Below are 17,033 nucleotides of genomic sequence, written 5' to 3'. Positions count from 1 at the left end.
GATGATATGCACGGGATCGGTAGACCTAAATTTGTGACTCAAATTTCAATTCATAAGCCCTAGTTTTGCGGGTTGGCCAATGATTAATTATTTTAGTCCCATATAACTATATGTTTATATAGACTTGTAAAAACTCGCGCACATAGACACACAGGCAGCTAGAAATGCATTTTACAATATACACGGAACATGTTTTAGAACATGAAGTCACCAGAAAAACCTTCTCTACCATTGCAACAATATCCTTTTCCTCCGTTCCCTAAAATAGTAACATATATAATACGGTTAAAAAAGAAGCACTCTTATCATTGGCTTAGTGAATGTTGACAATAATATCATCAAATACATATATATTAATCACTTGAATGGAAATAGAGAAAGTGACACACAATGGTAGATTGAAAAACCAGGAGTTCCTTGTTCTGTATCAAACTCAAATGCAATCAAAGTTCTAAATTTTCCTAAAGCTAAAAGCAGAAATAATTAATGATTTTGGAAGTATTAATTCCCAATTTCTCACGAAGGGCATAGAGGACATTTAGGTCCACAACATCGCCTATAAATTCTGGGAGTTTGTTCAATTCTTTCCTACATTCATACTCAGCAACCGAGCTTCGCCTATCTCAACCAAGAGCAATAATCTGTTCTCCTTACTCTTTGCGTAAAAATATGGCTACGGTGGTAGCCAACTTTCCAATGCCTGTGACAGCCAAGTGCCAAAAAAAGGAATTGGCAAACAACTACAGTAAGTTTCAGTCTCTGCCTTTTGCATCCATGCATTTATATCTATTTTCCTAATATTCAGCATTTATATTTTCTTCATACTGAAATGCTCGTTTCTTAATGGATATCAATCAAGCAATTCCAGTCTGCCGAAGTCGATGCCATACTGAAGCAAGCTGGAGAGGTGAACTAAATGATACTCCTAGATCTAATTTACCTTGACTGTTTTGTCTATTGTTTTGACTAGATTCTAGGATATTGCTGAATTACATTAAAATTCCTTCAACCTTGTTACGAGGTTCTATAATTGTAACTCCTAAACTTTCAATCTCTGCTTGTCAGTCTTTTACCCTTTTTCTTATGGGAGAGGAAGATTTGCTTCTTAATTTTGTTTGATTGAGTTTCTGCCAAGTGTTCGGATTATTCGGATCTAAAATTATTCTGAAGCTTTTTGTTTTACACCTTGCAGACCAAATTAATTGTGCATGGTGGCTGGACTCCAGTGAACCCTGCAGACCCTCACATTCAAGAGCTCGGAAGATTTGCAGTGGATGAGCACAACAAGCAGACCGGAGACAAGCTGGTGTTTGTGGCAGTGGTTGCCGGCTTAAAGAAACCCGTTGAATTAGCCACTCTCTACTGGCTCATAATTGAAGCTAAGGATAGCGACGGCAATCAAAATATCTACAAAGCACTGGTTCAAGAAACTGATTTGGAGATGAAGAAACTCTTATACTTTGGGGAAGTGGTGCCGCCCGTGAACTGAGAACAAGGACTGAGGATTATGTATTGTATTATCGACTGTGTGCTAAAATAAGTATGGATGTTTCAGATGTAATGCTGAGATGTTGAAAAAGATGCATGTCTGCCACCACAATGCACTTTGTACACTTTGTATATATTAAATAAATAAAACATTGCACCCTGTTTGAGTACTTTGTATACTTTGCTTCGCCATTGATTCTCTCTTCGGGGGGAAGGTGGGAATCCCACCATTTCGTAGAAATGGTTTTACTGAACTTCTTGTTATCCAATCACCATTTGTTTCTAGTTTATAGGTTATGCACTTGTAGACTCGGATACTTGAACGTTGGGATTTCACGTTATCATGGAACATGGGCAGAGCCATGTTGAGTTGATGATGGGCAATTACCCCTAGTCAACTGTGACAAATTCCTATAGTTGGCTTGAAAAGCTTTAGAATTTTTAATCTTATCTTGCATTTGCACCCACTACAACAAAAAAAGGCATTAGCGACAACAACTTTAACAAGAAATAAAAGGCTCGACGCTATTAAAATTCAGTTAGGACAGAGACAAGACCTCACCAAAGATTGGAGCCATCCTATATCCAGCGAAGGTAAGGACTTTTCTCGCTTAAAATTCTAGCCAAAAGGAGTGCGGGAAAGCTTCCCTCCAAATACTGATTCTAGTGAGCCAAAATTTGTATGTTATTGGTGAGAAATCATGGAATTGCTGCTTATGTATCCTCTTTTGTGAGGATGTGTTCTTGCAAGCATGTTTGAGCAATGGAGAGGACGTGGCCTTTTCCTTGCCAAAACCAAAGATTATCACCAAACGACGTCGGTAGGTCTTAATAGGATTTAAAGAAAAGAAAAAAATCAGGAAAATAAGTAAAAGCCTCAACTTCCTAAATTAGAATAGAAGCACAAAATCTTGTCATAATTAGAGATTTACCTCGTTCGGGCATTATTCAAACAGCTAACAGGCATCGAAGAAACTAGTGTATTTCTTTTCAACTTGTACATAAATTATGCCCAATTTTTTCACCAATCCAATCCCATAACTGATTTCAATTCCAATTTTGCTAGGTCAACAAGGCTCAAGCATAGAATATCAAAAAATTTAATGACACTTATGCATAGGGAACAGAGTAAAAATAAAAAACTATAGGACTACCCGACCTCTACCTCCGGCAATGAAGCTTGCTCGACTATTGGTGCTTTGATTTTCATGAAAGAAAATAAAAGCTCTCCGTCCATGTCTACCGTCTATGGGTGGAAGAGCCCATAAAAGTGGTATGCACCGATCGAGTGCATCTGGTGAACGGAGAGCTTAGAATTGCAGAGTGGTGTTTCCTTATTTGTCTCCATAACGCTCCCAAGTTCCTATTATTCTTCTATGACACCCTAAATATTGCAAGTCAATCCCCAATAAATATTAACAGTTCCACTCTAACGCCCTAAAAATCAAAATCAATCCCATCTAGTTCTTTCATATTATGAAGGGCACCTAACACCAAAACAAAATGTCTATAATTTCACATATTTTTCATTGATATTCTTAATTTACTGCATGCTCAAATTAATTTCATACTTTTCAACTAATTCTTGATCACAAACATCTTTATAAATTACTAGTCTAAGTAAAACTTGAAGTTGCAAGCAACATAATGATTATATTTTGCAAAATTTTATATGTAATAAAGTGGCAATTATTTGAGTAGATATGTATAGCTATATTCATTCTTTGTTTCATGGTATTCTACAAATGCTAATAACCACATTAATAGTTTAACTCAATAATATTGACAATCTTAACTTGTGTGTTTTATTAACTAAAATGATTCCAACAATCTTCTTGTGCTAACATCCTAAAAATATGATGTGAGCCTCAATAAGTTAACTTTGTTCCATTCAAACACCCTAAAAATATGATTTAAGCTCCAATACATTTGTCTTATCCCATTTAGACACCCTAAAAGTATGATTTGAGCCCCAATAAGTTAACGTTACACTCTTGAGACACCCTAAAAATATGATTTAAGCCCTAATTAATTTATTTCATTCCACTTAGACACCCTAAATGTATAATTTGTCCCATTAATTTTCTTTTTCTTTTTACAACATAAATTTGAGTTTAAACAAGATATCTCTTGAACTTTCAACTCACTAAATTGATTCACGTAGTATTGTAGTGTACATAAGTATGTGGCCTTGATATTGATGTCTCCTGTGTTATTGATTTAGTTTGTGTACTTCAATAGTTTCTCATATCCTATTATTACAAGTTTCATTCTTATTCTTAATAGAATATCAATAATTATTTAGAAAGCAAAAGGCAGCTATTGAGTATACAGTAAAGAGTTATTATTGTTGATCAAACAACTAAAAGTTGCCGACTGAGTTGTTAATGATCAAATAACTCACATGGAACTCAGTAGTTCATTTAATATTTTGCTATTATTCTCAAACTATTGTTATTGTCTAGACACTCAAGGTAGTTATATTTACATGATTTTGTGCACATTGTTGTTCATGTATAAAGTAAGGATCATGTGATCCATAAAGTTGGAGCCTGAATAACTTATATAATGTTATTCATAAAGTTCTTTTAAAGCACTTGATTAGGAAGTATAGTACATTGTAATATATGGAATGATGTGTTTGCCATAAGAGCATAACCGCCATGATTCGTGTATTATTATTTTCTAATTAAGTAGCTGTTACATAACTGTTGAATTTGGTAAGTGACAAACAAGGTTTATAGCCATTGTCAAGCAGTTAGTCACCCATAAGTTATCTAACTATTTCATGTGGTTCAAGTGGGAGAATGTACGACTGGCTTCTTTTTGAGACAATTATGACCCACATGATTGATTCTATAGTGATTGATATAAAATTAATTGATTGACATTTTGTCAATAATTAATTAGCATCTCTCAATAGATAATGATAGGTGATTAATATTCTGATTAATTGATTTGACATTTTGTCAATAATTAATTAGTATCTCTCATTTGTTAATGATTGATTGATATCTTTGTTAATTGATATCTTATTCAATCAATTATTCAGACAGTTATGAATTTTGGTAAGATTTCATTGATGGAAGAAAACCCTATGGATTTTTGTATTTGCTAATAAGGGTCTCTAACCTAACCTATAAATAGTCTATAGTATTCCATCTATACACTTTTGACTTAGACATAGGCTAGAAGATCCTTACCCTAAATTCTCCTTCTACTTTTCCTTCTTCTACATATTTTATTTTGTTAGAATAGACAAGAATAAGTCAAAGATATAAGAAGAGATCAACTTGTACTTGACAACAATGGTTAGAGGTAAGTGTATGTAGATTTTCGCTGCGTAGCACATTCACATGTACATAATTATTTACATTTATTTCATAAAAGGGTTCTGATTTATGGATTTAAATTTGTGACTCTCTTGTTTATAGACCAAATTTTCCTTGGGCTGACATGTACCACTAAGGCCTAATTGGACTTGTACATGTAGCAATAACTTACACACCCTTGAATTGCTCAATATCTTGATTAGTTTCCAATGTTGGTGGTCTCTTGCATTTTTACGTGTTCTTTAATTCTTGAGCATATACTATTAAAATGTTCTGATTCTGGGTTCCAATTATCTGGTTTTTAGGTTGAAATAGCTTGCAAGAGAGAAGTGAGGCACTTGCTTTTAAGCAAAATACAGGCATATTATTCGAAGCAAAGAAGATTGATAAAACGCTCCCATTTCCACAAGAAGTGCATCCACCAGGACCATCAGAACTCTAAGAGGTGGATTTTTTCGAAGTTGGACCGGGGTTAAGAGAACTCAGATCCTTTGTTCCACTCATCATTCCCCACGAAGCTAATGCTTTATTGCAATGAGAACTTAGAAGAGATCTTGATGCTGGTTTCTGTATTCTCTCTGGTATCTGTGGAGTGGCTGAGTAGTAGACAGTGGAAGGATATGCCATTTCTAGTATGTATGGTTTAATATGCAATTGTATTGTACCAACTAAATAAAACTATTGTGAATTTGAGTTTATGGTCTCTATCGTTTGATCGTTTTGAGCCGAATGATCTCTCATATTTTGCGCATAAATTTCTCATGAATTTAATTATACATGTGCCTCCCATTTTTTGGAATAAATGTGATCACAAATTTAATTGTAAATGTGCTCATGAATTAAATTAGCCAGCTGCATGAGTATGTATGACTCGTTTCAAAATTTTCCTCTTTCTTTTTTCTTTTTTGAAAAGTTTTGTTTTTTCAAGTGAAACCTGGCAAAGATGCAGAAGAAGAGATTAGAACTCGTGACCTCATACCAGGGAAATTTTTTTTTTTTCCATTGTTCGCTTCAAAAATTTCCATGATCATGGTTTTATTATACAAAGAAATACCAGTTGAGATCCCATAACTGATCTATCAAAATGTTAAAAACTCAATTCATGACATGAAGCAGTTTTGCCTTTCAAAGAACTAGAAAGAGGATTGCATCAATGGTATACAAGTTTTTTTTTTTTTTTTTTTTTTTGCCTTTTTCGTTCTCTTCAAAATTGCATTTAATTAATCTGTTCCCTGTTCATGCAAGGAATAAATGATTGAATAAATATGGCAAAGCTTCTTGAGTAGTTTTGATAACTACACAATCACAATTAAAAAACACAGAAGAAACAAATTCAAAAAGAGGGGAAAAAAAAAAGGAATCCGAATTTACAACTATAGCAAACTTTGAAAGAACATAACTGTTGCCATGATTTATCAAGCCCATCAATTCGACCTATAGCGCAGTCTTCCACAGGTAGGAGCCCAGCCCATCATAAAAAATTGTATTTTAGGTCCTAGCCCACTCTACCAAAAGCTCATTAACTTGACGCCCAGTATCAGCCTTTTTGTTTGTTCGAACTTTGGGTTGACACTGAGCCGACCCGATTTTCCTTTTTTTTTTTTTTTAACATAAGTGCTTTCAGTAATTATGTAAAGAAAAATAAATAGATTCATATTATTATGGTTGTAACTAAAAATTCAAGGTGTTAAAATAAAAGAATTGTTAAAAGTCACGTCTTTTTGCCAAATTTACTGATATTGAGCATAGAAATTGTACTTATTTAATCTCATTAAATGATCGGGCCTCATTTTATTTGAGTCTACGATGCTCAAACTCAGCTCGTACTCAAACTATGTTGTAAAATTATATCCAAATTCAATCCAATCCAAATTAAAGTAACTAGTGTTCATGGCACACACCAATTTGTGCGCAACTAATAGAAAATTATTATTAATATTCTGGGTAAATTTGTATCATTTTTCAGAAGAATTGGTTTTATGTTTTTGACAATAGATATTAAAAATTCACCAAAATAAAGTGCATAAATAGATAGCTATTTACAAATAATTCATAGCCATAATTGGTTTGATAGCTGTGCTTGTGAAAGATCAAGTGCTACCAGTACCTGTTTTTCAAGAGAAAAAGGCTGCTAGACCACTCAACAATTTCGGCCAAAATACACTTTTAAAAAAAAAAATCAAACCAATTTCAACCTTGATTTGAATGTTTTGGATTCACTGATTCCTGATTACGGAGGTATTATTCGACATCAAACGACAAAGAAATTTTGGGTTTAATATCAAAACCGGTCAATTAACAACCCTGCTCTTGTCCGTATAGAAGCCTTTTCAGAATTCAGATACTACGGCAATCATTTGCCCGAACCTAATAGTACTAGCTTTTAATCAAACACAACACGTCTCTAAGATTGCCCTTGTCCGCCTAGCCTAGCCGCCAGCTAAAACTCCTGCAATTTGATCCTCCTCCTACTTTCAGTCTCACCAACCAAACCTCCAAGGGCCCCAAGCTCGATTCGATTCCAAAACACTTTCTTCCATCCGTTTCGACAGTATAATTTCAGGAAAAAAAAATTTGTAAAATTATTTTGCTTGTATTATAAACATAATTTTTAATTATTTTTTTATTTTACTTATATCACATCACAAAAAAAAATATTACAATTTTATTTCAAATATTTTTTTAGATTTTTTTCAAATAATTTTTATTTCACGTGCTCTTTTTTTTTTTTTTTTGGTATAGAGTATGTATGAACCAACTTATAATGGAATTTGTTCTAGGATGGACAGCACTAGAAAAACTCGGTTGCCCAAATGAGGCCCAACAAAGGGATCACTCCACTGTCGATAAAATTGCGGTCACCAATGAGGCCATATTTTAATGGTATATTAACTAAGGTTAAAACTTCTGGAATTAGAGATTTTGGATCAAGTTTTGCAAAGTGAGCTTATTAACTCCATAGTTAAAATTAACTCACTATTTATGAGTTAGTTATAATATTGTTGTGGAGGTGTAGTATGTCTGTACCAATGCACCTATGCATGTGTTAATTGTAATCTTGTTTATACGTACGGAAAATAAAAATGAAAATCAAATTAACACTTGTTTTCACAAGGGCATAATTCCCTTCCTCCACTTGACTCAATTGGCATTTCTAAATGGTCACTCTTGAAAATTCTTTACAATGAAATTATGTTTATTCTTACCTGTGCTCATTATGTTATTTGTGACTTTTTATATATATTGATAATAGCTGTCAATCCATGTGTTTTAAACTTGGACCGGATCGGTCTGTCCGACCAGTCATACTGAAAATCAGCCAAATGTTCGGTCCGAGCTATCTGAAAAATTCGGATTTGTAAAGACTCAATCGAAAATCGGAAGAACGTGAAAAAATCGGATTTTTTCCCTTTTTGTTGAATTTTTTTTCCTTCCTTCCCTTTAACTTCAAATCCTTGTGAGCTCTCCCCTCCTCTGCAAATCCATTTTCACTCTTTCACTTCAATTCAAGCATCAAAAATCAATGTTTTAACTTTTTTTTAAAACAAAATCTAATCTTAGATCTTGTATTCAAAAGAAGAAAAAACCCAAAAATGCAAAAAAGGGAGCGGAGAAGAGAAAAGTTTGAAGAAAACAGATAAAAGCTTGATATTTCATGAATTTGAGAATAAATAACTAATACAATAAGAATGAAAATGAATTTAAAAAAAAAAGAAAAAGAAGAAGAAGAATAAAGGAGTTGCAGAATGACAGAGAAAGAGGAAGATGAAGTGCCCTATGAACGCATCATGAGAGAGAGAGAAAGAAATGGGACAGTGTGATGTTGGCTCAAAGCATTTTTCACGTGATTGTGGGGGCAAAGCATTTTTAATATTATATTTTGACCCCTAAATTGTTAAAAAATATTAATATATCTCAAATATTTCACACTTTATAAAGTTGTCCCAAAGTTTGGTGTTATTTTTTAATCAAATCCGTAATTTTAATTCTAAACTTGTTAATGTTCATTGAATAATTTAAATTGCTACTTGATTGTTCTAACTTTTTTGTATTTTTTTTGTTAAATACATTTGAAACATCAAATATATATATATATATATATATATATATGAATATACCTTTATTAATATTAACATGTTCTTAGGTATTTTACATACAATATTTTAATTTTTAAGTAATTTTTATTTATGACGTCATTCGGTTCAACCCCCAATCGAACCCATTGACCGCTGACCCCTAAACTTGACTGAGTCGATACCCGATTCAGGTCTGAAAAACATGGTTGTCAATGGGACATGCCAATCCAAACTAGACCTACTCAATTAAAAAACAATACCCTTTAAACCTAATGTTTACTTGAGGCTAAAAAAATTTGGGCATGAATATTAGGCCTGAATTAAATATGAATCGATTCTAAACTTTGTCAGGTTAAGACGCGTTTAAGGTCGAGCCCACTTATAAGCACGTTTATAGACATACTTACATACATACATACATATATATATATATATATATATATATATAGATAGACGCGCACACACACACAAAATCATATACATATATTATACTATATAATTTTTATATTTATACACGTAAAAATATATATATATGTATATATTTATCATTATACATATCATAATTTAAATTTATAATAATTTATATATAAATTTACAATAATTCATATTTATCAAACATATATTATATATAATTATGTATTTAATTATAAGTTTGAATTGAATATGACATGAGCCTAAAACTCATATAAAGATGTGAGCTGAACTAAAGCCTTCTAATATAGGTCCAAACTTGAAGGCCCTAAAATTTTATTTAGTTTGTAAGCAGGGCTTGCTCAGAAATACCGTTTGAAAGCTCTAATTAAAAAGAAGAAAAGTAATTCCATCTTTATGAGCAAAATGTTGTAGTTATCAGGTTGAACTAGACGTCGCTTTACAAAAGAAAATGAAATACTCTAGTCATCTTGGAAGAAAACCGATCTTATCATATCAAATCAAAAACAAATAATTATGTTTCTTGATTTGATCAACTCGGTTTAGACACTCTAATTTAAGTTGACTTTCCTCGGCAAGACTCTGTCCTCATCAATCACAATTCTTATTTTTTGGTATTCCAAAAAGCCAAAAAGTCGGTATTCCTTGAATGGTCACTCAAAACAAGCCAACATGCTTATCCATTTTCTTTGTTGCTTTCAGTCTCTGAAATATATATATATATATATATATATATATATATATATATATATATATATTCTCTAAAAAATATATATATTTTCTAAAATATATATACACATATTTTTTTTTTCACGATTACAACTAAACAATAGTAGTGGTGAGATAAATACAATCAAGTTGCATATCAATAACATTGCAAATTAATCCATAATTGTGTGATAAATATCAACATAAATTAATCCACAAAAAGCATAAGGAACACTAATCTATAGTTACAAACTAATCCACAATGGTTATTCTTTCTAATCTCAGCATAATTACGGCAAAAATGATTTGAGGACTATTAAAACATAGCTAGAACTATGTAATATTCTAAACTAATCCATAGTAGTACAGATTAATGCAAAGAAATTACACAACTAAACAAGATGATGTACCAACCACAAGTGATAGAGATTACCAGGCTTCAAATCCCCAGTCACGGACGTTTCCGTGACAATGAGTTACTTTCACGGGGGATCCACTACCTAAAAAATTATTTCTACTTCCAAGTTTTCCAATACGCAACCAACTCACACATGGTGCAAGGAATTCATGGATATTATCAACTAATCCACGCTAAATACAAGTTTAATCGATCGATAAGGACGTGTCATTTCCTTGTAAAAGATTGTGTGCGAGAGACTTATAAAAATCTCTGAGAGCTATTCATGATTTTGAAAATATGCTCTGCCCCGTAATAATAATTAGGATTGAACCCATTCAAACTTTTATTCTATCAGAAAACGAATCAACTGACCCACAATTGTAAACCCTTTTATTTAATTGAAGTAAACACTACCTAACCCACCATAAAAAGAATCAACTAACCCACAATTGTAAATCCTATTATTTAATTGAATTAAACACTAACTAACCCAAGATGTGGTTTGAGAACGCTAATATGATAGACTAAGCTCAAAAATAATAAAAATACTAGAATTCAAAACTTCTAATTCTTTATATCTAAATTTGCTTATTTTACTACTAGTGCCTAAGTCAAGGCACTATTGGTTTCAAATTTTAAATCTCAAGGAACAAAATAGCTCATAATTTTATAGCCATTACCATCAAAATGCCATCATCATTAGGTTCAAAATTCCAATGAATGGACAGAAGGTTTGGAACATAGTGAATATTTAAAATTTAAGTATAATAATTCAATTCAAATCTTTCTTAAAACCCACTAGCATATTCTCTAAACAATCTTTTTAGTTTTCATTTCACAAGCGCACTTATCAAAGAAAAGAAGGATATTTCATCAAAACATTTTAAGAAAAATTAATCTTACATATACTGGCAATTTATATATGCTTTTACGATTAAATATAATTTAAATTTAAATTATTTGTCACGTATTTAATACTAATGAAAGTTTATGTACCGTCAAAATACCCCCACAAAAACATAGAGTTACTCTCCCAATCATTACCAATTACCGCTAGGCCACAAAGGATCCATTCATTCGTCCATCAGACACCTTTTTATTATTGCCCGAGTCCCTGCATAGCTGCAATCCCTCAATCTCTGCAGCTTCTCCCCTGCCTCTAGAAAGGCGTACTTGAAGTTAACTCCCGTCTTCTTCCCTACCGCCCCACCTCCAAAGCCTCCAAGGGCCCCCAGACCATTTTCATCGGCCCCATCAAACGCTTGTTTCCTGTGTACCAGGTAAGTTTTATTACCATGAAAGGTCCCATTTTTTGGGTTCATTTATCAAACTAAAAACCTTATTCTTGAACCCATTATGGGTTTACTTTCATGGACGGTGATGATATATTGAATCTGCATAAATTGATATATTATGGGTTTACTTTCATGGCTATATTCATCATATGGCCAAAAAGGTAGAAAAGTTTTTTTTTTTGTTTTGTTTTCCCTCTTTCTGGTAATTTCAAGAACTTTTTTTTTTTTTTTTTTAACATTTGGCTTGATTACGGTTTGTGGGGGGTGGTTGTCAACTTAATCTTTTGGGCAACAAGTCCTCTATTTATCCACCTTTTTGTCCTGGTGTTGCCCCCAAAAAAAAAAATATTTTTTGTCGTGGTGTCCAAATACGTGTTCTTTTTTTCTTTTTCTTTTGCATGAAGTTTGTAACATTCTTTATAAAGAATTAAGTTTTTAACTCAATACTTTTTGAATGTGTCTCCTTTATTGCATTATTTGGTGGCTGTGTTTTTTGGAGCTATGTGAATGGCACCATATTTTGAGCATCTTTTGAGCGTTTTGGTTTAACGTTTCTGTTTCGGTTCTTATTTTTATGGTAAGCTGAGGCATCCCCCTGACTGAGGGTTTTGTTCTTTCTGAGTTTCAATTTTGCAGATTCACAGATCTCTGGTATTCAAGCTTAGCTTTTCTTGTTGTGGTAATTGTTCATCTGTTTCTTTACTTTTGGGCGCTATCATCTTTGTTTGGATGAGAATGTTCTGTTTATGCTTGGACCAATGTAGTGGTTTTGGTTGTGCCATTTGTTCCGTAATAAATATTGTTAAACTGGCTGTTGACTTAGTTGATAGAATCCCGTTTGCCTGATTTACACAATCAAACGAAAGGTATGCAAAAACTTGACTTAACAAGATTTAATTCTGTTCCTCTACTGGAAGCGTGTATTTAAACTGGAGTAATTTTCTATTCTTTATGCTAATGAAGTGCTTCTGTCATTAGAATTACCTTTATTACTTGGTTCATCTTAATTGTAAATCTCAGCAAGCTTTTATTGTCTCCTAATGAAACGTCTTGAACATTCTGATGCTTCTTGATTATTCTCAAATTGTGTATTGGCTTTGTTTAAAGAATTCCTCTTGCCTTGTGTAGACGGTAGAAAGAAAAGTATGCAGAAACTTGAATTAACAAGATTTAGTTTTGTTTATTGACTGGATGGCTGCATAGTATGGCGGTGTGACTTCTCCCTTCAGCTTCGTCCTAGTGAAGTGTTTTTGTAATTACAATCACTTTTGTCTTGTGGTTCATGTTGACTATGAATCTAGCAAGCTGTTCAGGGTATCTGGATGAAATCTCTTTAAGCATTATGGTAGCTTGCCTGATTATTACATTTTACTCCTGACTAGGAATCCTACATCTCTTTTTTCTGCTACTGCATTGATTCATCAATTGATTGTGTTCGTGGAGTTGTCGACTGTTAATTTTATCCTATTGTTTCAGATGGATGCACAAGTTTCTGAGGATGGACATGTGATTGAGATAGATGCTGATAGGCCGGCTGTAGAAAAAGGCTTTGTTGCAAGTAAAGTTTGTGAGGGAGCACCATGTGGATTATCAGATGCCCAAACGAGTTCAGAACGTTCAGTGTCCATGAAAAAGCTTTGGATTGCAGTTGTACTCTGCATTGTTTTCATGAGTGTTGAGGTTGTTGGAGGCGTTAAAGCCAACAGCCTTGCAATTCTGACTGATGCTGCTCATCTGCTGTCAGATGTTGCTGCTTTTGCAATATCTTTGTTTTCTATTTGGGCGTCTGGATGGGAAGCTAATCCACGCCAATCTTATGGGTTTTTCCGCATAGAAATTTTGGGGACATTGGTCTCTATCCAGATGATATGGCTTCTTGCTGGTATCCTCGTTTACGAAGCCATTGCCAGACTCATCCATGATACTGGTGAAGTTCAGGGCTTCCTCATGTTTTTGGTGTCTGCTTTTGGCTTAGCAGTGAACATCATCATGGCTCTTGTGCTTGGACATGATCATGGACATAGCCACGCTCACGATCACGGACATCATGGACATGGCCATGCTCACAGTCACGGACATCATGGACATGAGGGTCATAGTGATGACGATGGGGAGAAGGAAAATGAGCAAGTGAATGATCATATGCGTACTCATGGGGTGAGCACAGCTGGACATCACCACCATCGTGAGGGACATAGTGAGCATCCTCATGCACATGAATCAGATCATACTGAGCCTCTCCTTGAAAAGAGTTGCTCGGAGAGTGAACACAAGTCAAACAGTGGACATAAAAAGAAGCAATGGAACATCAATGTCCAGGGGGCTTACCTTCACGTACTAGGTGACTCGATTCAAAGCATTGGGGTGATGATTGGTGGAGCAATTATATGGTATAAACCAGAATGGAAAATTGTTGATCTGATTTGCACACTTGTTTTTTCTGTAATCGTGCTGGGAACCACTATAAAGATGTTGCGCAAAATCCTTGAGGTTCTTATGGAGAGCACGCCTCGAGAAATTGATGCTACCAGAATTGAAAAAGGTCTTTGCGAGATGGACGAGGTTGTTGCAATCCATGAATTGCATATATGGGCAATCACGGTTGGGAAAGTGTTATTGGCTTGCCATGTGAAGATTAAACCTGATGCTGATGCTGATTTGGTGCTGGACAAAGTTGTTGTCTACATTAGGAGGGAATATAACATCAGTCATGTGACAATCCAAATTGAAAGAGAGTTCAATTAAAGGGTATGATGTGGTTTAAGCCTTGGTGTAGCATTTTCCTGGGACGGGCAAACTTCTTTCAAAGATTGTCATTTCTTTTCTAGCAACAGAGAGATGGCTCTCTTGCCGATTTGGCTGCATTTTTTGTAACTATTTTACCCTTTTTTCTTTTCTTTTCCTTGTGTTCTTGGTTTATGTTGAGATGTAACTTGGATAATGGCCATCTAGGAAATGCCAAATTTGGAGGTCTTGGCCTCTTAGGACTGCAGCACTTCCTTTCCCTGGAGTGGATGAGCTAAAGATGCCCATCGACAATGCAATACAGGGCTATGAGTCATAGAGAATTTAGCCTCCACCATTGCTCTGCAGATGAATTGATGCCATTCACCTTTGATTGTCAGTCGTACTTTATCCTAAGATTTGCTGTGACTGATATCCAGAAAGTGAAGAAGACCATATTGAAGCAACAAGAAATAGGTGGAACTGCAATGTTTTAACTCTGCCTTGAGGGTTATCTTGCTTACGTTTGGACGCACAACCCTGATTGATTATATCAAATCTATTGTCAGCAATGGGTGAAATATAGGCTTAATGGAGGCAAAATCGAGCCTTTTTAGCTACAAATCTGCTTTTCTAGGTAACTGTTTAACAGTGTGTTAGTGTTATTTTTGTATCCTACCAGTACTAGATAACTTTTTACAGTGTTATGTGTTACTTTTGTATCCTACCAGTACAAGTAAACAGAGCTGTTAATTTGTGCCGGCAATCTGTGGCTTCGTTTAGATTGCAGGTTTTGAGTGAGTGTTTAGAAAAACCAATATATAATCCAACTGTTCGCGCTGATTTTTGGCACTAACATTGTACGGCACAGTGCACACGTAGCAAAAAGCGATCGTTGAGAAATGCGTCAAAAGAATCTTTGAAGAAAAGAAAAGAAATGCCAGAGTCATTTAGCAGCACTATTTCAATTGACTGTCTCTAAAGTGGTTAGCCGCTAGAGAGAGAGAGGTTTAAAACTCTCTTTGAATATAGGTCACGGAATTAAATTTCTTGAATTCTTCTTTAGAATTTTTTGGAAAATTCTGTCAGGAGTAGGTGTATAATATATCGTGTCGATCAAAAAAAAAATAAATTAGCAGCACTGTTTCATATCATGTCTCTCTTATGTGCCCAAAAGAATCACTTCAAGTGCATTATTCACACCGATCGGATGCAGTAATTAGTTACTCTAGGACTTGCTTATTAACTACAATAAAACTTGTTCAAATGTAGGCGCTTCTAAAGTTGTCATGTAGCTACGATTTATATGGTTTCGTGGACAATCTGAACAAATTTTCTATATTTTGTCAAAATAAAGATTTTTTTATATAAACAGAATTAGATCAATGCTATATAATATCAATTTAAATTTGAAATTTAAATTATGTACACGTGTTTATTTAAAGTTGCTAGTGTAAAAAATCGAGCTTTTATAAAAAGTTAATCCGTGCAAAAAATTCACGGATAGCAATTGATTAGGACAATTTTAACTTTAGGGCCTTGTGGAGCACATGTGCAAATCAGTACACGTGCAAAACGAGACCTTTGGGCTGGGGTCCAATTTTTTTTCATCTTATCATCATCAAGGATAAGTTTTGACCCACTATTGCCCCCTTAGATTTTAATTGATGGGACAGTTGAGTGGGTTGGCGCACAGATAACGAATGGTCCATGGACAAGCAGCAGCCAGAGTGCGAGTGTTTTTGTGATTCAGGGGGTGCATTATTGCCGTGTCATTATTTGAAAAAAACAAAGGGAAGAAGAAGAGCTCGTCTAATTGAGTCCATTCCACTTTTCAATGATTTTTAGATGGCAATCTTTTAGAAAATGAGATTTAAATCTGAAAAATATATAAATATTAGAATGTGATTGGGTGTATTTACATGACAAATTCAATATAAAACAACATACACATTAAAAAAAGAGTTTACTTACAAAAAGTCACTAAAAATTATGACATTTAAATGATAGGTATAAATATAAGAATTTTTAAAATTAAGAAAATGAGCAATCGTTCATTTAGCCTATGTTTGTTTGTCGTATAAGTTGTACCTTAGAGTAGGATTTTTTGCAAAAAAAAAATGCCAAAAATATATATAGAACTTAATTATTGCTCGCCTTTTAAACAATAGGAGGTAGACCACTCTGCAGGTCCGGTTCTAGATTGAGGAACAAGGGGTTCTAGTCATTTCATCTTATAGCTCTTTTGCATGAAGTTCACTATTGATTTTCGACTCAATTAGCTTGGGAACTTTATCAAACCATGAAAAGGTCTTACTGAAGATTTTTTTTAAAAAAAATAATAACTATAAAGTTCTATTTGGAATAGAATTAATCTTTCCTACACTGATAATGTATATATACACGGTACACGTTGGATGAATGACAACTATGTAAAATTTGAATTTGAAATTCAACTTTTGCACATATGTCATGAATCCAATAGTAATAGAATATACACCGTCAATGTGTATAAGATTTACTCTTTAGAATATAATAAATTTAATGTTCTATTGGAATAGAAAAAAGAATAAAGTAA

The 17,033-nt window shown here is 33.8% G+C and overlaps 1 protein-coding gene and 1 long non-coding RNA gene across 8 annotated transcripts; both read left to right on the top strand.

Annotated features, from left to right (window-relative positions):
- Nucleotides 1-853: 853 nt before the first annotated feature.
- LOC140004927 (uncharacterized) lies at nt 854-1,404 on the top strand. The gene is made up of 2 exons (XR_011812745.1): nt 854-907; nt 1,193-1,404. It is a non-coding gene; the product is annotated as an uncharacterized lncRNA (long non-coding RNA).
- A 10,059-nt stretch (nt 1,405-11,463) lies between these two features.
- On the top strand, nt 11,464-15,221 carry LOC113739923 (metal tolerance protein 1-like). 7 transcript variants are annotated; one of them, XM_072046109.1, is made up of 3 exons: nt 11,464-11,716; nt 12,368-12,382; nt 13,208-15,221. In XM_072046109.1, the coding sequence occupies exon 3, from the start codon at nt 13,208-13,210 to the stop codon at nt 14,474-14,476; it is 1,269 nt and encodes a 422-aa protein (XP_071902210.1). In that variant the 5' UTR covers nt 11,464-11,716; nt 12,368-12,382; the 3' UTR covers nt 14,477-15,221. The 7 variants fall into 7 exon arrangements, 5 of the variants coding, with proteins under 5 accessions (XP_071902210.1, XP_027123142.1, XP_071902209.1 ...); XM_027267341.2 differs by having other exon boundaries at nt 12,368-12,410; XR_011813090.1 differs by lacking the exons at nt 11,464-11,716; nt 12,368-12,382 and adding an exon at nt 11,734-12,308 and having other exon boundaries at nt 13,208-14,601; nt 14,684-15,221.
- The last annotated feature ends 1,812 nt before the right edge of the window (nt 15,222-17,033 follow it).

The sequence above is a fragment of the Coffea arabica genome, chromosome 4c (assembly GCF_036785885.1).
Source record: "Coffea arabica cultivar ET-39 chromosome 4c, Coffea Arabica ET-39 HiFi, whole genome shotgun sequence".
In the NCBI taxonomy this organism is placed as follows: domain Eukaryota; kingdom Viridiplantae; phylum Streptophyta; class Magnoliopsida; order Gentianales; family Rubiaceae; genus Coffea; species Coffea arabica.
Note: the sequence above shows the minus strand (reverse complement) of the source record. Positions and strands in the feature narration are given on the sequence as shown.